The sequence below is a fragment of the Dendrobates tinctorius genome, unplaced genomic scaffold (genome assembly GCF_039654945.1).
Source record: "Dendrobates tinctorius isolate UK_male_01 unplaced genomic scaffold, ASM3965494v1 ptg000551l, whole genome shotgun sequence".
Classification (NCBI taxonomy): Eukaryota; Metazoa; Chordata; class Amphibia; order Anura; family Dendrobatidae; genus Dendrobates; species Dendrobates tinctorius.
Window position 1 is genome coordinate 382,884 of NW_027362209.1, and position 21,975 is coordinate 404,858.

The 21,975-nt window shown below is 42.8% G+C and overlaps 1 protein-coding gene across 1 annotated transcript in view; it reads left to right on the forward strand.

Moving 5' to 3' along the window:
* Nucleotides 1-21,975, forward strand: part of LOC141078396 (uncharacterized) — a 62,564-nt gene that overhangs the window by 39,873 nt on the left and 716 nt on the right. The window contains 2 exon segments of the mRNA XM_073565135.1: nt 19,921-20,905; nt 20,908-21,975. Coding sequence (XP_073421236.1) covers nt 19,921-20,905; nt 20,908-21,975 — 2,053 coding nt within the window.

The window sequence follows — 21,975 nt, forward strand, 5'->3', positions numbered from 1 at the left end:
CACGTCCAACCCTCTTTCTTACGTCACGGCGCCTATTCACTTCCTTATACCAGCATCAGGGGAATTACCGCGCCTGCGCACTCCCAACCATAGCCGCTTCTTTGCAGGCTTTACCTTCTTAGTGTACGCAAGTCCCTTACCGCGCCTGCGCACTCCACAAACGGCCGCTTCTTTGCAGGCTATAATTTATAGATGCACAGAAGTCCCTCCTATCACAGGATTATCTTATGGGAGCACTTATAAATTTATATACCCTTAACATGCACATCTATTAAAAGTTCTTTCTCATCTGTCAGATGAATAGGATTAATATTATTTTAAAAAACGATGATGCATAGGGGCTTTAGTGTTTTTTAGCCGATCAATAATCAATCTATACCCACATATGGTTATGATTGATATCTACCGCCATCAAATAATGAATGGCATATGTACAGGAATAGGTTTCACAGTCATTTTGGGCATATTTCAATATTTCCTATCCAGTTTTGGGACTTTCAGGATACTGAAAATATTTAGCTCCATTAAGTATCCCCTAAAAAAATCCTCTCAACTATCCCAAGCGATCACTCAAGACAATGTACAGTACTTGGCTCAGACTTGATACATCTAACTTCCAAAAGAGACTTCTTATCTTCTCTTTATCCTATTCTACTTTTATTCCTAAGGTTTTAACTCCGTGTTTAGACAAACAAAAAAAGGGGGAAATAACCCATTAGAGAAGTATAACTCCTTTGGATTCCCTCCTGAGTAACCACACTACCCTTTAACCCCTATACAGGGATCTGGTTTTACGTGGGGCACAATGGAGCTTGTCCTCTGGGGCTCACATCTCATTGCATATGGGTTAGTAAATTACAAAAAAGCCGTAAAAGATAGTTGGTCATTCAGGCCTGTTGGTTGGAGTGTTCTCAGCCAGAAAATCCACCTACATTCCCTTTGGAGGATCGCTTTGTCCCAATCACCCCCTCTATGGGGGTAAGGAACTTTCTCGATCCCAACAAATTGAATTTTGCTATGATCACCCTGATGTATCCTATTGATGTGGTTTGCTATAGCTGTATCTCTTTGGTTCACCACATCACCAACATGTTCGCGTATTCTCTTCCTGAATTCCCTTCTTGTTTTCCCTATATATTCAATCCCACATATGCACGTTGCCTTATAAATCACTCCAGTAGTTCGACAATTAATAAACTGTCTAATGGTATAAACCTTCTTGTTGTTCGTACTTCTAAAGGTTTTCCCTTGTGTTACTGACTGACATTCAATACAGTTACCGCACCTATAGCAGCCTTTTACCTCTCCTTCTAGCCAGGTACGTGTTTGAGTCTCTTTGAAGTGACTGTGCATTAGTCTATCTTTTATAGATTTGTTCTTTTTGTATGTTACTTGTGGTTTAGAACTTAAAGTTTTCTCTATATCCATATCCATTTTGAGGATTGACCAATGTCTTTCTAAAATTTCTTTAAATTTTACTGATCCATTCGAAAACCTAGTAATGAAACGTGTGACCTCTTTATCTTCTTTTCTTTCTACTTTCCTTAGTAGTTCTTTACGATCTCTTTTTTTTTTTTTTTTGTATTGCATGTCAGTCAGTAACACAAGGGAAAACCTTTAGAAGTACGAACAACAAGAAGGTTTATACCATTAGACAGTTTATTAATTGTCGAACTACTGGAGTGATTTATAAGGCAACGTGCATATGTGGGATTGAATATATAGGGAAAACAAGAAGGGAATTCAGGAAGAGAATACGCGAACATGTTGGTGATGTGGTGAACCAAAGAGATACAGCTATAGCAAACCACATCAATAGGATACATCAGGGTGATCATAGCAAAATTCAATTTGTTGGGATCGAGAAAGTTCCTTACCCCCATAGAGGGGGTGATTGGGACAAAGCGATCCTCCAAAGGGAATGTAGGTGGATTTTCTGGCTGAGAACACTCCAACCAACAGGCCTGAATGACCAACTATCTTTTACGGCTTTTTTGTAATTTACTAACCCATATGCAATGAGATGTGAGCCCCAGAGGACAAGCTCCATTGTGCCCCACGTAAAACCAGATCCCTGTATAGGGGTTAAAGGGTAGTGTGGTTACTCAGGAGGGAATCCAAAGGAGTTATACTTCTCTAATGGGTTATTTCCCCCTTTTTTTGTTTGTCTAAACACGGAGTTAAAACCTTAGGAATAAAAATAGAATAGGATAAAGAGAAGATAAGAAGTCTCTTTTGGAAGTTAGATGTATCAAGTCTGAGCCAAGTACTGTACATTGTCTTGAGTGATCGCTTGGGATAGTTGAGAGGATTTTTTTAGGGGATACTTAATGGAGCTAAATATTTTCAGTATCCTGAAAGTCCCAAAACTGGATAGGAAATATTGAAATATGCCCAAAATGACTGTGAAACCTATTCCTGTACATATGCCATTCATTATTTGATGGCGGTAGATATCAATCATAACCATATGTGGGTATAGATTGATTATTGATCGGCTAAAAAACACTAAAGCCCCTATGCATCATCGTTTTTTAAAATAATATTAATCCTATTCATCTGACAGATGAGAAAGAACTTTTAATAGATGTGCATGTTAAGGGTATATAAATTTATAAGTGCTCCCATAAGATAATCCTGTGATAGGAGGGACTTCTGTGCATCTATAAATTATAGCCTGCAAAGAAGCGGCCGTTTGTGGAGTGCGCAGGCGCGGTAAGGGACTTGCGTACACTAAGAAGGTAAAGCCTGCAAAGAAGCGGCTATGGTTGGGAGTGCGCAGGCGCGGTAATTCCCCTGATGCTGGTATAAGGAAGTGAATAGGCGCCGTGACGTAAGAAAGAGGGTTGGACGTGACAAAGAAGAATGCGCATGCGCTAAAGAAAGGTGACGCTAATGCGTTACTATGCAACCCGATAAAGAAAAGAGTGCGCACGATCATGTGTTTTAAATGGAGGTCGATGTAACCGCATACTACTAATAAGCTATGAGAGTAAGTGAATAAGTGATGTGAAGGAATATATGAGTAACGGGCTTGTCACCATAGTGACACAGAAACAGGAAGTGGTCACGGGCATACACCCGCCCATCTTTATGAGGCGGGAACACACTAAAGAGTGCATGCTATAAAAAGCGGGTAAATGAACAGCCCAGTGATGGCATTTTTCTCATGTAGGCATAACACTGTACTCAGTACTCCCCTGATGATCTGGTTGGTGAAACGCGTAGGGAGAAGGGAGCGTCACATGGAGGAACCCATGAATGTATAGATTTGGGTGAGATCTTTCCATGATATACTAGATGACATAAAAAATCTGTAAAGGTGGTGAACTGTATGATCTAAAGAGGAATGTCTAGGTTCACACCCTGGTTTCATAATTACAGACTGTATATCATGCCATTCTTTATTTTTAGGTGATTATTGAAATAAGGCTGTTATTACGAAATTTTTTGAGATCATTGTTAGTGATGATAATGTGTGCTACATAGAAGTGGCACAAAAAGAACAATAGATCTGTAAAAGACATTTTCTAGCACCATGAGAGTGTGATTTTTCAAAACAAATTTACACTAAGCGGATACCCTGAGGGGGTGTCTATGTAGAGTTGGATAACGACACTAAGGGTATACCGGTAGGGTGCTTGAAAGTTTGGTTTTACCGCATCTGATTGAGCGGTTTTTTCTTGTCAGTGTTTGTCTTTTTGTACATGTACATTTTTATGAATGGACCAAGTCCTTTTTAAATCTAATTTTGAATAAAGTAGATTAGTTTTATTTCTGGTATTTTTCTAGCTTGCTGGTATAGATAGAGTCTTCTAGCTAGTAGATCACTCGCTGTTAACTGTGAGTACAACCCCCATCTGTGGACGTCGGGCACTCAGACCATCCTCATGGAGTCAGTTTCTAACCGTTTGTGCAGACACATGCACATTTGTGGCCTGCTGAAGATCATTTAGCATGTCTCTAGCAGTGCTCCTCCTGTTCCTCCTTCATAAAGGTGGAGGTAGCGGTCCTGCTGCTGGGTTGATGCCTTCATACAACCCCCTCCACATCTCCTAGTGTACTGGCCTGTCTCCTGGTAGCACCTCCAGCCTCTGGACACTGCGCTGACAAACACAGCAAACTTTCTTGCCACAGCTCGCACTGATGTGCCATCCTGGATGAGCTGCTCTACCTGAGCACTTGTGTGTGTTGTAGAGTCTGTCTAATGTTACCACGAGTATGAAAGCACAGCCAACATTCGAAAGTGAACATCAGCCAGAAAGCATTGGTACTGAGATGTGGTCTGTGGTCCCCACCTGCAGAACCACTCCTTTATTGAGGATGTCTTGATAATTGCCAATAATTTCCATCTGTTGTCTATTCCATTTGCACAACAGCATGTGAAATTGATTGTCAGTCAGTGTTGCTTCCTAAGTGGACAGTTTGATTTCACAGAAGTTTCATTTACTTGGAGTTATATTCTGTTGTTTAAGTGTTCCCTTTATTTTTTTGAAGTGTATATAGATAGAGTTTTTTTTTCTTTGCGTTGGAGGGTCCAATTCCAGCTATTGCTGTGGGATCTGTGATTTCTATCTACTCCACTGTGTACAGGATAATAGAGTATAATAAAGTAGTTATGGACGTGACGTAACTAACATTGTGCAGTGACTCTGCTTTCCATATAGTGATGGATATTTCTTGTTGCTGAAACTGTGATATTTTTTCCACTTTAACCCTTTTTTAAACCCCTCTGATCAGTGCGATCACACAACATACAAGCCTCTGATGGCTCCGGTGATGCCCTGTACTACTGTAGTGCCGTGTATCATCACTGCCTGTCAGTGTAATACTAACGGCCCCATACACATGAGATCAGAGTTGGCTGATCGGTCATTTGGCAGACGGCGATCTCTCCCGACTCCCCCATACACACAAATATTCCAGCTTTCCTGTGGTCTGTATGAGAGAGTCGCCTCCAGACTCCTCTAGAGGAGGATTATCTACAGGAAGAACAAACGGATTATCCTCTGAAATTCAGGATGCCGGATCCTTCTCTGCCCTGACATCATCTGTCGGGAGGCCCCCAAATACATTATATGGTCGGCCAAACCCCCCGAAATCAGTGCTTTCATGGAACTTTAGTCTAATGTGTATGGGGGCGTTATAAGGTAACTTATTGGACGCTGCCTCTGGCCCGGCCTAATAGACCTTCATACATTGCAGCCCAGACCCCATTATTAGGCATGTAAGTATCGGAGTAACTAAGCCGCCCCATACTATCGAGTACTTGGGGGCGGGGGGCATTCAGCCAAACTCTGTCACACCTTCTTAGATGCCATGTTTGCTTTTCAGGGTTTTTGTTGAAGCCTCATCTGTGCCGTCCCTGCGGTGTACATCTATGTTCTGGGGCACAAAAAGATTCATTTCTTTTTAATAAATGTTTAACATGTTAAAAATTATAAAATGTGTCTTCTGCTTTTTGCTTATTTTTTCTTCTTACAAGAATTGTTGGAGACAATTTTTCTTTAGAAACACTTTAACCCCTTAACCCCCAAGGGTGGTTTGCACATTCATGACCAGACCAATTTTTACAATTCTGACCACTGTCCCTTTATGAGGTAATAACTCTGGAACGCTTCCATGGATCCCGGTGATTCTGACAATGTTTTCTCATGACATATTGTACTTCATGTTTGTGGTAAAATTTCATTCATATAACTTTTGTTTTTATTTGTGAAAAAAACGGACATTTGGCGAAAATTTTGAAAATTTCGCAATTTTCCAACTTTGAATTTTTATGCTTTTAAATCACAGAGCCGTAGCACAAAAAAAACTTAATAAATAACATTTCCCACATGTTTACTTTACATCAGCACAATTTGGGAATCAAAATTTTTTTTTGTTAGGAAGTTATAAGGGTTAAAAGTTGACCAGCGATTTCTCATTTTTGCAACACCATTTTACTTTTACGGACCACATCACATTTGAAGTCACTTTGACGGGTCTATATGATAGAAAATACCCAAAAGTGACACCATTCTAAAAACTACACCCCTCAAGGTGCTCAAAACCAGATTCAAGATATTTATTAACCCTTTAGGTGCTTCACAGGAATTTATTGAATATTTAAAAAAAATGTACATTTAACTTTTTTTCACAAAAAACTACTTCAGGACCAATTTTTTTTATTTTACCAAGGGTAACAGGAGAAATTGGACTGCAAAAGTTATTGTGCAATTTGTCCTGAGTACGCTGATACCTGATATGTGGGGAGGAACCACTGTTTCGACGCATGGCAGAGCTCAGAAGGGAAGGAGCGCCGCTTGACTTTTTCAATGCAAAATTGGCTGGAATTCAGATCGGACGCCATGTCACGTTTGGAGAGCCCCTGATGTACCTAAACAGTGGAAACCCCCCACTAGTGACCCCATTTTGGAAACTAGACCCCCCCAAGGAACTTATCTAGATATGTGGTGAGCACTTTAAACCCTCAAGGGCTTCACAGAAGTTTATAAAGTACAGCCGTACAATTAAAAAATCATATTTTTTCCACAAAAATGATCTTTTTACCCCCAATTATTTTCCCAAGAGCAACATGACCCCAAAAGTGATAGAAGATTCCAGTGCGGGGAAGACGGGAGACCTTCATATAGACGGCCGGTGGGGATGGAGTCAGTGACCGACTCTGGCCAAATCTGTCTCTAGAGCCGTAGTAGGAGATGAAGATGTCGTCCTCATCATGAAGGAGTTATTTCTCATGTCGCGTGTAATGAATATCTCCTGCAGTATTGCTAATGCCGATTCCAGTGTCGGTAATGAGACGAGAATTAGCGTTATGGAAGATCAGTCTATGAGGAACGTGTTCAGCTGCCGACTCCGAGGAGGAAACTGCTTGTTGTCTGTGGCCTAAATGTATAGGTTTTATTAGTAGATGTCAGGGGAGAAAACTAAACCCTGTAAGATAATAAATCTCCTCATATGTTTCCCTTATTATCTCCAGTAATTGTATTATTACACAGGATTCTTACGATGTTACATCGGATCATCTTCTTCTCATTCAGGTCTCTACAATATCGGATCCTCTCAGTGAAGATCTTCTACAGAAGAGAATTTTCCTGATTTACCCATCAAGGATGGATATGGACAGAGACAAGATGGCGGAGAGGATGTTACACCTCACCCTAGAGATCCTCTTCTGTCTCACTGGAGAGGTGAGAGATTCTGATGACGTCACATTCCATCATTCTTATCTATGGGAATAACAGATGGACAGAACTGGAGAGGTGAGGACTCTGGAAATGTCTGTAGTGAGATTTATTACTGTGTCTCTCCATAACCAGGATTACACAGTGGTGAAGAAGACCTCTAGTGATCAGTGTCAGGACCCTGTGTCTGAGGGATGGGGACGACCCCTGAGCCCAATCACGGGGCCTCCACCTCACCCCCTGACCCATGAGGACATCAATGACCAGAAGATCCTAGAACTCCTCTACAAGATGATTGAGCTGCTGACTGGAGAGGTGACACTGCTGGGAATGCTGGGACATTATACAGTAACACTATGAAGGGATCGGGGGGATGACGGTATCATTGTATGTGTCAGGTTCCTATAAGGTGTCAGGATGTCGCTGTCTATTTCTCCATGGAGGAGTGGGAGTATTTAGAAGGACACAGAGATCTGTACAAGGACGTCATAATGGAGGTTCCTCAGCCCCTCACATCACCAGGTAATAGACAGGACTAAATACACACGGCCTATAATTATCTGTATGTAGAGAATGAATTCAGTCCCTGTATGTGTTTCCTCCAGATCTATCCAGTAAGAGGACAACACCAGAGAGATGTCCCCGTCCTCTTCTTCCTCTGGACTGTAACCAAGAAGATCCCAGTGCTCCTCAGGATCATCAGGTAGATGGAGAGAAGGTGTTAGGAGATCTCCCCTATGATGTGTAGACGGCTGTGAAGGTCTTGTGCTCAGTCTTGTTTTATCCACCAGTATTATATGTTTTATACTTGTGTAATGAGAACGGTGGAGATGGCAGGATTAGAGCTGATCATAGATGGGACTTCTCCATCTGTCTGTGACTTTTACAATATTTGTTTCAGGGTGAAGATCTGACCCATATTAATACTACAGAGACATATGTGAGAGATGATGAGCGGTGTAAAGAGGAGATTCCCACATATGACTACCCAGGTGAGTAGTAACCACTGAATGCAGAGAAGTCACAGATTCCTCTCAGTCACCGGCTGTGGCTGCTTTATCGGTGGTGTAGTCCGGCCGTATTACCGTAATCACCATTTTGCCTCTAGACCACAACATTCTCCACCATCCAAAACTGTTCAAATGACATAGACTGGGAAACTGAAACCTGCATATCTCAGAAAGGAAACCAATGTCTGTCAGTGACCAAGGATAATTCTCTGTCACCACTTGTGCGGGGCCCAACTAGAGGGACAGCCCTTCTGGACTTAATGTTAAGCCACAGGCCAGATAGAATAACAGAAGTGCGAGTCGATGGGCACCTAGGGAACAGTGACCACAATATAACACAATTCCACTTGTCCTTCAGTAAGGTGCCCTGGAAGGGGGTTACGAAAACGCTGAATTTCAGGAAAGCAAAGTTTGATCAGCTTAGAGAGGACCTTCGCCGAATTGATTGGGACAATGTCCTCAAAAATAGGAGCACAGAAAATAAATGGGAAATATTTATCAGTTTTACACCCCCACTGCGAGCTAGCCATACTGTACAGAAATAAAAGGGCTAGGAACAGGAGAACACCAATGTGGCTAAATAAGGATGTAAAAAGGGCAATAAAGAACAAGAACAAGGCATTTAAGAAGCTAAACAAGAAGGCAATGAAGAAGCATTAAAAAGTTATAGAGAAAAAAATAAACTGTGTAAAAAACAAATACATTTAGCAAAAGTGGAAACTGAGAGACTCATTGCTAAGGAAAGTAAAACAAACCCCAAACTATTCTTTAATGATATAAACAGTAAAAAGATTAAAATTGATGGTGTCGGCCCTTTAAGGAACAATGAGGGTGAAATCATAGAGAGCGATGTGGGAAAAGCAAATGTTTTAAATACTTTTTTCTCAACAGTGTTCACACAGGAAAAGGATTTGCCAGGGGAAATGCAGAGTGACAATGTAAACTCCCCATTAAGTATTACCTGCCTAACCCAGGAAGAAGTGCAGAACCGCCTTAGTAAGATTAAAATGGACAAATCACCAGGCCCTGATGGCATTCACCCTCGGGTATTAAGGGAGTTAAGTAATGTGATAGACAGGCCTCTATTCCTTATATTTAAAGACTCTATAGAAACAGGGTCTGTTCCTTTTGATTGGTGGCAAGCAAATGTGGCACCAATATTCAAAAAGGGGTGTAAAAGGGAACCTGGAAACTATAGGCCGGTAAGCTTAACATCTGTTGTGGGTAAAATTTTTGAAGGGTTTTTAAGGGATACCATACTGGAATATCTCAATGTTAATAAATGTTTAACTCCATATCAACATGGATTTATGAAGGATCGCTCCTGTCAGACTAACCTGATCAGCTTCTATGAGGATGTGAGCTCTCAAATGGACCCAGGAGAATCATTGGATGTCATTTATCTCGACTTCTCTAAAGCATGTGACACTGTCCCACATAAAAGATTGGTAAGTAAGATGAGAAAGCTTGGGCTAGGGGAAAATGTGTGTAGATGGGTAGGTAGCTGGCTTAGTGATAGAAAACAAAGAGTGGTTATTAATGGGGCATCCTCAGATTGGGCCAGGGTTACTAGTGGGGGACCACAGGGTTCTGTATTGGGCCCCCTACTATGTAATATATTTATTAATGATCTAGTGGATGGCTTACACAGTAAAATATCAGTATTTGCAGATGATACAAAACTATGTAAGGTAGTTACCACAAAGGAGGACAGTTTGCAACTACAGACAGATTTGAGTAAATTGGAGAATTGGGCTGAAAAATGGCAAATGAGGTTTAACACAGATAAGTGTAAGGTTATGCACATGGGAAGGAGAAACAGATGCTACAATTACTTACTAAATGGGAAACTGCTGGCAAAATCAGACATGGAAAAAGACTTAGGCATCTTAGTCAATAAGAAGCTAAATTGGAGTGCCCAGTGTCAGGCAGCTGCCACCAAAGCAAATAGGGTCATGGGATGCATTAGAAGAGGTCGGGGGACACGAGATGAAAACATAATTCTCCCTCTGTACAAATCACTCGTCAGACCACACTTGGAGGATTGTGTGCAATTTTGGACGCCGGTGCTCAAGAAAGACATTACTGAACTTGAAAGGGTTCAAAGGCGGGCTACTAAAATGATAAATGGAGTTGGTTCACTACAATACCCAGAAAGGTTATCAAAATTAGGTCTATTTGCATCGCCCCCTGTTGTTGGCAGGGCAGGGCCGGGCCGTAGGGTACTCGGTACCGGGCCCGTTGATCTCAATGGGAGTTGTCACGGCAGCTGTGACCCGGTCCATGGCCCTGGGCGTCCATTGTAAAAGGGAGATTGCAAGTGCGTTCGGATAATGATTAAAGTTTATGAGTGGATGATTCGTGACGCCACCTGTGGTGCTCGGCAATGGAGATGTTAAGCCGACGCTGGAGACAGATCCTCTGGGACAGATGGTGTGGTGCAGCAATGATGTTGTGGCCCTCCACAGGTAGGGCTGTAGTCCCAGGGCAGAGTAGATGAAGAGATAGGGAAGAGGCGTAGATGGTGCAGTGTTAAGCACAGAGATGTAGCAGTGCTGAGTGTGTTGGCGCAGGAATAAGCGGAGGACACCAGGGCATGTAGTTCCAAAGCTTTATTCACAGTCTGTTGTGTGTACAGGTGCCCGCATCCGTGCCGTGTCCTCCAGGTCAGGAGCTCAGCCAACTTCCAGGCAAGATGAAGCACTCCGCTCCAACACTCCGCCAACATATGCCTTTCCTGAAGTCTCCCTTCTAGCACCTATTTGAAGTACTCACAGTACTGAGTTACACTGGAGTTCCTCCTTTTAGATGTTCTTTGAACTCAACTTGTACGGCAGACAGCTGTAGCCTGCTTCGGGGACTCCTTGCTACTAAGTCCCGGCTCACTCAAGTTGCTGTTGTGCCCCCAAGTCTTGTGTGGGAATAAAGTGGTGACAACTTCTATTTCTCCGGTGTCTGCTGCAGGACCATTAGTATCCATACAACCTCGGGGACCGGACCCCGGCCTTGCGCTTAGAACTTGAGGAAGGGCTCTGCTCTAACCCTAGTCCTTAGTTCTCTTCTCCTTACGCTCCGTACAAAACAATCTTTCTTATGGAGAATTAGGCTTTCTGAATATCTCTTTCCTGTGCCAGCAGACTCGGGTCACTGAGGTCTGCTGCAGCACTTCCTTCAATCCATGCCACTCAGGGGATCTCCTCTCACCAACTGCTCCTGAATCCTATCTTCTCCCGCTCTTTGGTGCAGACTAAACTCCACCCGCCTCCCAGCACTCTTCGTGTTCCAAGCAGGGAGCCACCAAAGGTGCTTTGCTACACTACTATATTGTGTGGGATGCAGGTGTTGGAGTGTGGTCAGGTGTCTCCACCTTACCTGGATGGTGGGGTACCACACCTCAGGAGGAGGTACAGTACCTCTGTGGCTGCTGAACCCTCAGGGGCGCCACATATTTACTCTAGAAAAGAGAAGACTTAGGGGAGACCTACTATATATGTACAAGTATATCAGAGGGCAATACAGAGATCTCTCCAATGAACTGTTTGTACCAAGGACTGTGACAAGAACAAGGGGGCATTCTCTTCGTTTGGAGGAAAGACAATTTCTGCACCAGCACAGAAGAGGGTTCTTCACGGTAAGAGCAGTGAGGCTCTGGAATTCTCTTCCTGAGGAAGTGGTGATGGCCAACTCACTGAATGAATGTAAGAAAGGAATGGATGCTTTTCTTGTGAGTAACAGTATAGAAGGTTACGAATAACAGAATATTATAGGTAGATGGTTGACCCAGCCTAGGGGAAGGAATTTTTTTCCCTATGGAGAAAATTGGCTTCTACTCTGTTGGGTTTTTGCCTTCCCCAGGATCAACAATGCAGAACAGCTGCACTAAAAATAGGCTGAACTAGATGGACATAAGGTCTTCCTTCAGCCTTCAAAACTATGTTACTAGCTTACTTTGGGCATTGAAAGCCCTTTTCTATTGAACTTACAACGTGGAGGTTCCACTTGGTATTAGAAGATGCTGACCGTTACCTGCCCAGATCTGTAACTATAAAGCCAAATGACAGCGTACGTGGAATGTGCTGAGAATATAGAAAATCACTTGAAGAAAGGTATTATGCTGGGCCTGTAAGAGAAAGCAGAGGGTAATGATGCTGTTGGCTTCCTAGAATCCTGAGATCTTATCGGATGAATCTTCTTCTCCCTCTGTTTCTCCATTGACAGATGATGGACCTGAGTGGGGACATGTTTTTTGTGAGATGAGAATTGGTATTATTTTCGCCTACATAACATTGATTGGTTTCTTTATATTTGATATTTGGGAGGCAGAATGAACAAACAGTTGAACACCGCACACTACTGGTTCATCCAACAAGGTTTTCTATTAGACTGTGAACTGTCATTGTCTTGGTAAATAATTAAAGATTTTTACATAGCTTGCCATTTTTATGGACAGTTTAAGTAGAAATGTTCAAAAATATAAAACTCAAGGCTGGGAAATAATTATAATTTTGCGCTGGTTGCAGATATGCTCTAAGCGTCTTGTCTCTATAATATGATCAAGTAATATTAACAATATAAGCAAGAGGGGTTAAATTACCTTCTTCCCACATTGTAGGGTGTCGATCGTATAGAGGTGCTGCAATACTCAAATTCTTGAGTGGAAAATATCCATAGACGAGATATGGCACACGATCTAGAAAAGCGGTGCCTTGAAAAATGTCTATACAGTTATGGCCAAAAGTATTGACACCCCTGCAATTCTGTCAGATAATACTCAGTTTCTTCCTGAAAATGATTGCAAATGCAAATTCTTTGGTATTATTATCTTCATTTAATTTGTCTTAAATGAAAAAACACAAAAAGAATTGTCCTAAAGCCAAATTGGATATAATTCCACACCAAGCATAAAAAAGAGGGTGGACAAAAGTATTGGCACTGTTCGAAAAATCATGTGATGCTTCTCTAATTTGTGTAATTAACAGCACCTGTAACTTACCTGTGGCACCTAACAGGTGTTGGCAATAACTAAATCACACTTGCAGCCAGTTGACATGGATTAAAGTTGACTCAACCTCTGTCCTGTGTCCTTGTGTGTACCACATTGAGCATGGAGAAAAGAAAGAAGACCAAAGAACTGTCTGAGGACTTGAGAAACCAAATTGTGAGGAAGCATGAGCAATCTCAAAGCTACAAGTCCATCTCCAAAGACCTGAATGTTCCTGTGTCTACCATGAGCAGTGTCATCAAGAAGTTTAAAGCCCATGGCACTGTGGCTAACCTCCCTAGATGTGGACGGAAAAGAAAAATTGACAAGAGATTTCATCACAAGATTGTGCGGATGTTGGATAAAGAGCCTCGACTAACATCCAAACAAGTTCAAGCTGCCCTGCAGTCCGAGGGAACAACAGTGTCAACCTGTACTATCCGTTGGCGTCTGAATGAAAAGGGACTGTATGGTAGGAGACCCAGGAAGACCCCACTTCTTACCCCGAGACATAAAAAAGCCAGGCTGGAGTTTGCCAAAACTTACCTGAAAAAGCCTAAAACGTTTTGGAATAATGTTCTTTGGTCAGATAAGACAAAAGTAGAGCTTTTAGGGCAAAGGCATCAACATAGAGTTTACAGGAGAAAAAAAGAGGCATTCAAAGAAAAGAACACGGTCCCTACAGTCAAACATGGCGAAGGTTTCCTGATGTTTTGGGGTTGCTATGCTGCCTCTGGCACTGGACTGCTTGACCGTGTGCATGGCATATGAAGTCTGAAGACTACCAACAAATTTTGCAGCATAATGTAGGGCCCAGTGTGAGAAAGCTGGGTCTCACTCAGAGGTCATCGGTCTTCCAGCAGGACAATGACGCAAAACACACTTCAAAAAGCACTAGAAAATGGTTTGAGAAAAAGCACTGGAGACTTTTTCAGGTGGCCAGCAATGAGTCCAGACCTGAATCCCATAGAACACCTGTGGAGAGATCTCAAAATGGCAGTTTGGAGAAGGCACCCTTCAAATATCAGGGACCTGGAGCAGTTTGCTAAAGAAGAATGGTCTAAAATTCCAGCAGAGCATTGTAAGAAACTCATTGATGGTTACCGGAAGCGGTTGGTCGCAGAAATTTGGCTGCAGGTTGTGCAACCAAGTATTAGGCTGAGGGTGCCAATACTTTTGTCTGGCCCATTTTTGGAGTTTTGTGTGAAATGATCAATCTTTTGCTTTTTGCTTCATTCTCTTTTGTGTTTTTTTCATTTAAGACAAATTAAATGAAGATAATAATACCAAAGAATTTGTGTTTGCAATAATTTTAAGGAAGAAACTGAGTATTATCTGACAGAATTGCAGGGGTGTCAATACTTTTGGCCATAACTGTATGCATGAGTATGACTGCAGCACTATCCTAGCAATATATCGTAGCAATAGAACCAATATTCCGTTTGTGGATCATCATATTTCTTGATGTTACGCAGGTGCTCATTAATTCTCACGTTCATGGGTCTCTTTCTTCTGCCCACATAAAATTTGTTTCAAGGACATCTAATAGAATACAGGCCCCCTTTGATGAGCATGTAATGAAATCTTTAATTTGGTAACATTCATCCCCTTTCTTTATCTCCGTTTTTTTCTTCAATTCTAAAGTTTTACCGACGGAGATAAAGAAAGGGGATAAATGTTACCAAATTAAAGATTTCTTTACATCAAGAAAAAATATGATGATCACCCTCTCTGAAAACATTTTGCTAAAGTACATGAAGGCTCCAAAAGTGGAATAGATGTAATAGGGATCCAAGTAATTAAACAACACTGGTGAAATGGAGATTTTATTAAAAAAATGTCACAAGCAGAGAGTAGGTGGATCTTCGAGTTAGATACATTAAAACCCAGGGGATTAAATAATTAAATTGAGTTATTTGCATTTGAATAAATCATCACTGCTATATAAACACTCCTCCATGATATTAGGACCACCCCTGATGAAGGAAAGCGGTAATGTTTACCAAACGCGTAGGAAATGATCCTAAACGCACATCGTTGTGGAAGAGTGTGCATCACATGATTGCAAAAGAGTCACGTGACTGAAGACGTCACGCAGGTCCTGCAGGTCCTGTGGCTGAACACACGCGTGCATACGCGCCTTCTACAGCACCACAGGACGCCAATCCCCAGCGTCTGTCACCGGCCGGGACAGCGCTGCAACTATACTGACATTTGGCTCACAGCACCGGCTTTTTTTTCCCTTTAGCCTGTGCATCAGTTTATCTAGGATATTCATGATTTAAGGACTCGAGCGCTGCAGCATCGGTATATGGACAGCATCTAAACTGTGGCATTAAGGTAATTCCATCCTCAACACTCACAGGTTGCAATGGAATATACCACTCAGTCTTTAGATATTTCATCGGAACAGTGCTGCAATTGTGCCTAATTATATGCTTTTATGATAGTAGTTCCCTCCTTTATCCTGTGATATATTTTATATTTCTATTTAAGGACATGAGCACTGCAGCATCTTCATATGATTAGTGATCCACATTGTGGAAACAAGGTAATTTACCTCTACTGCTCCTAATGACCTAAATCAGTCCCTGCTTATATTGCTACGATATATTGCTAGGATAGTGCTGCAATCATACTCAATCATATATACATTTTTCAAGGCACCGCTTTTCTAGATCGTGTGCCATATCTCGTTTATGGATATTTTCCACTCAAAAATTTGAGTATTGCAGCGCCTCTATTATTATTATTATTATTATTATTATTATTTATTGTTATAGCGCCATTTATTCCATGGCGCTTTACATGTGAGGGGGGTATACATAAAAACAAGTACAATAATGTTAAACAGTACAAGTCATAACTGGTACAGGAGGAGAGAGGACCCTGCCCGCGAGGGCTCACAATCTTCAAGGGATGGGTGATAATACAGTAGGCGAGGGTAGAGCTGGTCGTGCAGCGGTTTGGTCGATCGGTGGTTACTGCAGGTTATAGGCTTGTCGGAAGAGGTGGGTCTTCAGGCTCTTTTTGAAGGTTTCGATGGTAGGTGAGAGTCTGATATGTTGTGGTAGAGAGTTCCAGAGTAGGGGTGATGCGCGAGAGAAATCTTGTATGCGATTGTGGGAAGAGGAGATAAAAGGGGAGTAGAGAAGGAGATCTTGTGAGGATCGGAGGTTGCGTGCAGGAAAGTACCGGGAGACGAGGTCACAGATGTATGGAGGAGACAAGTTGTGGATGGCTTTGTATGTCATGGTTAGGGTTTTGTAATGGAGTCTTTGGGTAATGGGGAGCCAGTGAAGGGATTGACAGAGGGGAGAAGCTGGGGAATAGCGGGGGGACAGGTGGATTAGTCGGGCAGCAGAGTTTAGAATAGATTGGAGGGGTGCGAGAGTGTTTGAGGGGAGGCCGCAGAGCATGAGGTTGCAGTAGTCAAGGCGAGAGATGATGAGGGCATGGACTAGGGTTTTTGCAGATTCTTGGGTGAGGAATGAACGGATGCGTGAAATATTTTTGAGTTGAAGTCGGCAGGAAGTGGAAAGGGTTTGAATATGTGGTTTGAAGGAGAGATCAGCATCAAGGATTACTCCGAGGCAGCGAGCTTGTGGGACTGGGGAGAGTGGGCAGTCATTTACTGTAATTGATAGGTTCGTAGGGGGGGTCACGTGAGATGGGGGAAAGATGATGAATTCTGTTTTGTCCATGTTGAGTTTCAGATATCTAGTGGAGAAGAAGGATGAAATAGTGGACAGACATTGAGGGATTCTGGTTAGTAGGGAGGTGATATCTGGTCCAGAGATGTAGATCTGTGTGTCATCAGCATAAAGATGATACTGAAAGCCATGAGATTCTATGAGCTGTCCCAGGCCAAAGGTGTAAATAGAGAACAGCAGGGGCCCTAGGACTGAACCTTGTGGGACTCCGACAGATAGGGGGCGAGGTGAGGAGGTGGTGTGTGAGTGGGAGACGCTGAATGTCCGGTCTGTTAGGTATGATGAGATCCAGGAGAGGGCCAAGTCTGTGATGCCGAGGGATGAGAGGGTCTGTAATAATAGGGAATGGTCCACTGTGTCAAAGGCAGCCGACAGGTCCAGGAGGAGGAGGACAGAGTAGTGTCGCTTGCTCTTGGCAGTTAAGAGGTCATTGGTGACCTTAGTAAGGGCAGTTTCAGTGGAGTGGTGTGACCGGAAGCCAGATTGTAAGCGGTCGAAGAGGGAGCAAGAAGAGAGATGGGAGGACAGTTCAAGGTAGACGTGTTGTTCCAGTAGCTTGGAGGCGTATGGGAGAAGTGATATAGGGCGATAGCTAGATACAGAGGATGGGTCAAGAGAGGGCTTTTTGAGGATAGGTGTGATGGAGGCATGTTTAAAGCTTGAGGGGAAAACACCAGTTGTTAGTGATAGGTTGAAGAGATGGGTTAGGGTTGGGATGAAGACTGTGGTGAGGTTTGGGATGAAGTGGGATGGGATCGGGTCGAGTGCACAGGTGGTGAGATGTGATCTTGAGAGTAGAGTGGAGAGTCGATCTTCTGTAATGGTGGAGAAGTTGGTTTTGAAGGTGGAGGGCTGGGAAGTCGGGAGGAAGGGCTCTGGGGGTTGTTGACCAAAACTGTCCCTGATGTTATCAATTTTCTGCTTGAAAAATGAGGCAAAGTCTTCAGCTGAGATGAGTGGGGAGGGAGGAGGTGCTGGGGGGCGGAGGAGAGAATTGAAGGTGTTGAATAACTGTTTAGGGTTGTGAGACAGGGAGGATATGAGAGATGAGAAGTAGGTTTGTTTAGCTGTGGCGAGTGTGGTCTTGAAAGTAGTGAGGGACTGTTTGAATGCGATGAAATGCTCGTTGGAGTGGGATCTTTTCCATCTGCGCTCAGCAGCCCTGGAAGCTCGCCTCAGCTCTTTGGTCAGGCTGGTGTGCCAGGGCTGTCTGTTGATTTTGCGAGTTTTGGTATGTGTAAGTGGGGCAGCGGATTCCAAAGCTACAGCTATTGTGGTGTTATATAGAGCGGCAGCGTCATCCGCATTGTGTAAGGAACTTATATCTGTAAGAGGGAGGAGGGATTCGGAGAATGAGTGTAGGTCAAGGTGTTTAAGATTCCTGCGAGGGTGTGAAAGTTTGTGGGGTGGGGATTGTAGACATGGAGTGAAGAGGGAGGAGAATGTGAGCAGGTTGTGGTCAGAGAGAGGAAGAGGTGAGTTAGAGAGGTTAGATAGGGAGCAGAGGCGGGTGAAGATGAGGTCCAGTGTGTGGCCATCTTTGTGGGTGGCTGTAGAAGACCATTGAGTGAGGCCGAAGGAGGAAGTGAGAGATAGAAGTTTAGTGGCAGCTGAGAGGGAAGTGTCAATGGGGATGTTGAAGTCGCCCATGATGATAGTAGGGATGTCCGCGGAAAGGAAATGAAGTAACCAGGTGGTGAAGTGGTCAAAGAAGGTGGTGGCTGGCCCTGGGGGGCGGTAGATGACAGCCAGTTGGAGGTTGGAGGGGGAGTAGATGCGCACAGAGTGCACCTCAAAGGAAGGGAGGGTAACAGAGGGTGGCAGTGGGATTGGGGTGAAGGAGCAGGTATCTGACAGGAGAAAACCAACTCCTCCACCATGTTTGCTGCTGGGGCGGGGGGTGTGAGAAAGGTGGAAGCCGCCATACGAAAGTGCAGCAGGAGAGGCTGTGTCAGAAGGGGTGAGCCAGGTTTCGGTGATGGCGAGGAAGGAGAGTTTGGTAGTAACAAAAAGATCATGGATGTAGGAAAGCTTGTTGCAGACAGAGCGAGCGTTCCACAGAGCTCCTGTTAGTGGGACTGGGGAAGCGGGGGCTGGGTGAATGGGTATAAGGTTGGAGAGGTTACGGAAGGTTGTGATAGAGCGTGGATGGGAGGTAGAAATGACTGTGGGAATGTGGTGAGGAGGACCAGGATTTGGAGAGATATCACCAGCAGTGAGAAGGAGCAGAGAAAGTGTTACCAGGTGGGAGCAGGAGAGGGCATGAGGGGGCTGTCTGTGTTTGGAGACAGAGGATTGTATGTTAAGGAACAGTTTTGAGGCAGAGGTGAGGTGGATGGGGAGGATTGAAGAAGAGATGAACAGTTCCTTACTAGGAGTAGGGATTAGGGGAATTAGCAGAAAGTGAAGGATTATTGGGGTGAAAGTGAAAACAAACAGAAACATTGTTTACAGTGACTGTGTCCAGTTACCTTCAGTTCCCTTCTGGTTCAATTCTGGTTTTAATTCTTAAATTAATCTTCACACTTCTAGCACACACTTATAGCAATCACAATGCAGACTGAAGTCTATGCAGACTTGTACTCTGCAATATATGTACAACTAAGTGCAGTCAGGTGTGAAGCAGAGAGGAGTGGTCTCTGCTCATCTTGGCCAGACAATTAAGAGTGGACCAGATGTATATGATCAAGCCAGAGTAAACAAGGTCATAAATAACACTGGGGTAAGCTGGGGTAAGCTCTATACGATCGACACCCTATACTGTGGAAATAAGGTAATTTAACCCCTCTTGCTTACATTGTTTTAATAATATTTGAACATATTATAGAGACAAGTCGCTTAGAGCATATCTGGAACCAGCGCAAAATTATAATTATTTCCCATTATTCCAATTTTGGTCTTGTTGGTATAGACCCTAATTTTTGCTGCGGTTTTCAGTAAGGTAAAAACGCGCCACTAATTAAAATTAGTTTTAAAACTCAAGGATATTTTATTAATAAATAATAATTTTTTTTATCTTAGCAGATGACCGTACCAGGAGATCAGAGGGACAGCTGACATCTTCAATTTTTAAATCTGATGATCTTGAGATCCTACAAGATACAACTGAAGTGATTGCTGTTACTCCAGATATATCATCATCCATTCACAGCAAAGATCTGTCATCTGATCCTATGAAACAGGTCCCATCTTCTGATTCATTACTGACTACTAAGGGAAATCAAAGTCACAAAAGAGGCAATAAAAAACAAACTGCTCCTAAAGCAAAGAAGTCATTCTCATGTTCAGAATGTAGGAAATGTTTTAACAAGAAATCTCATTTTGTTACACACCAGAGAACTCACACAGGGGAGAAGCCTTTTTCCTGTTCAGAATGTGGGAATTGTTTTAAACAGAAATCAGATTTGGTTAATCACCATAGAACTCACACAGGGGAGAAGCCTTTTTCCTGTTCAGAATGTGGGAAATGTTTTACACAGAAATCACATTGTGTTACTCACCAGAGAACTCACACAGGGGAGAAGCCTTTTTCCTGTTCAGAATGTGGGAAATGTTTTAAACGGAAATCGTTTCTTGTTAGGCACCAGAGAACTCACACAGGGGAGAAGCGTTTTTCATGTTCAGAATGTGGGAAATGTTTTAATGAGAAATCACATTTTGTTACTCACCAGAGAACTCACACAGGGGAGAAGCCTTTTTCCTGTTCAGAATGTGGGAAATGTTTTAAACAGAAATCAGATTTGGTTAATCACCATAGAACTCACACAGGGGAGAAGCCTTTTTCCTGTTCAGAATGTGGGAAATGTTTTACACAGAAATCACATTGTGTTACTCACCAGAGAACTCACACAGGGGAGAAGCCTTTTTCATGTTCAGAATGTGGTAAATGTTTTGCACTGAAATCAGATTGTGTTATCCACCAAATAACTCACACAGGGCAGAAGCCTTTTTCCTGTTCAGAATGTGGGAAATGTTTTAACAACAAATCAAATTGTGTTAAGCACCAGAGAATTCACCAGGGGAGAAGCCTTTTTCATGTTCAGAATGTGGGAAATGTTTTAACCAGAAAGGGAGTCTTGTTCCACACCAAATAACTCACACGGGGAGAAGCCTCTTTCATGTTAAATGGAAAATAAATCTTGATCACCATCTGAGATCCCACACAGGGGGGAAGCCTTTTTCCTGTTCAGAATGTGGGAATTGTTTTAAACAGAAATCAGATTTGGTTAATCACCATAGAACTCACACAGGGGAGAAGCCTTTTTCCTGTTCAGAATGTGGGAAATGTTTTACACAGAAATCACATTGTGTTACTCACCAGAGAACTCACACAGGGGAGAAGCCTTTTTCCTGTTCAGAATGTGGGAAATGTTTTAAACGGAAATCGTTTCTTGTTAGGCACCAGAGAACTCACACAGGGGAGAAGCCTTTTTCCTGTTCAGAATGTGGGAATTGTTTTAAACAGAAATCAGATTTGGTTAATCACCATAGAACTCACACAGGGGAGAAGCCTTTTTCCTGTTCAGAATGTGGGAAATGTTTTACACAGAAATCACATTGTGTTACTCACCAGAGAACTCACACAGGGGAGAAGCCTTTTTCCTGTTCAGAATGTGGGAAATGTTTTAAACGGAAATCGTTTCTTGTTAGGCACCAGAGAACTCACACAGGGGAGAAGCGTTTTTCATGTTCAGAATGTGGGAAATGTTTTAACGAGAAATCACATTTTGTTACTCACCAGAGAACTCACACAGGGGAGAAGCCTTTTTCCTGTTCAGAATGTGGGAAATGTTTTAAACAGAAATCAGATTTGGTTAATCACCATAGAACTCACACAGGGGAGAAGCCTTTTTCCTGTTCAGAATGTGGGAAATGTTTTACACAGAAATCACATTGTGTTACTCACCAGAGAACTCACACAGGGGAGAAGCCTTTTTCATGTTCAGAATGTGGGAAATGTTTTGCACTGAAATCAGATTGTGTTATCCACCAAATAACTCACACAGGGCAGAAGCCTTTTTCCTGTTCAGAATGTGGGAAATGTTTTAACAACAAATCAAATTGTGTTAAGCACCAGAGAATTC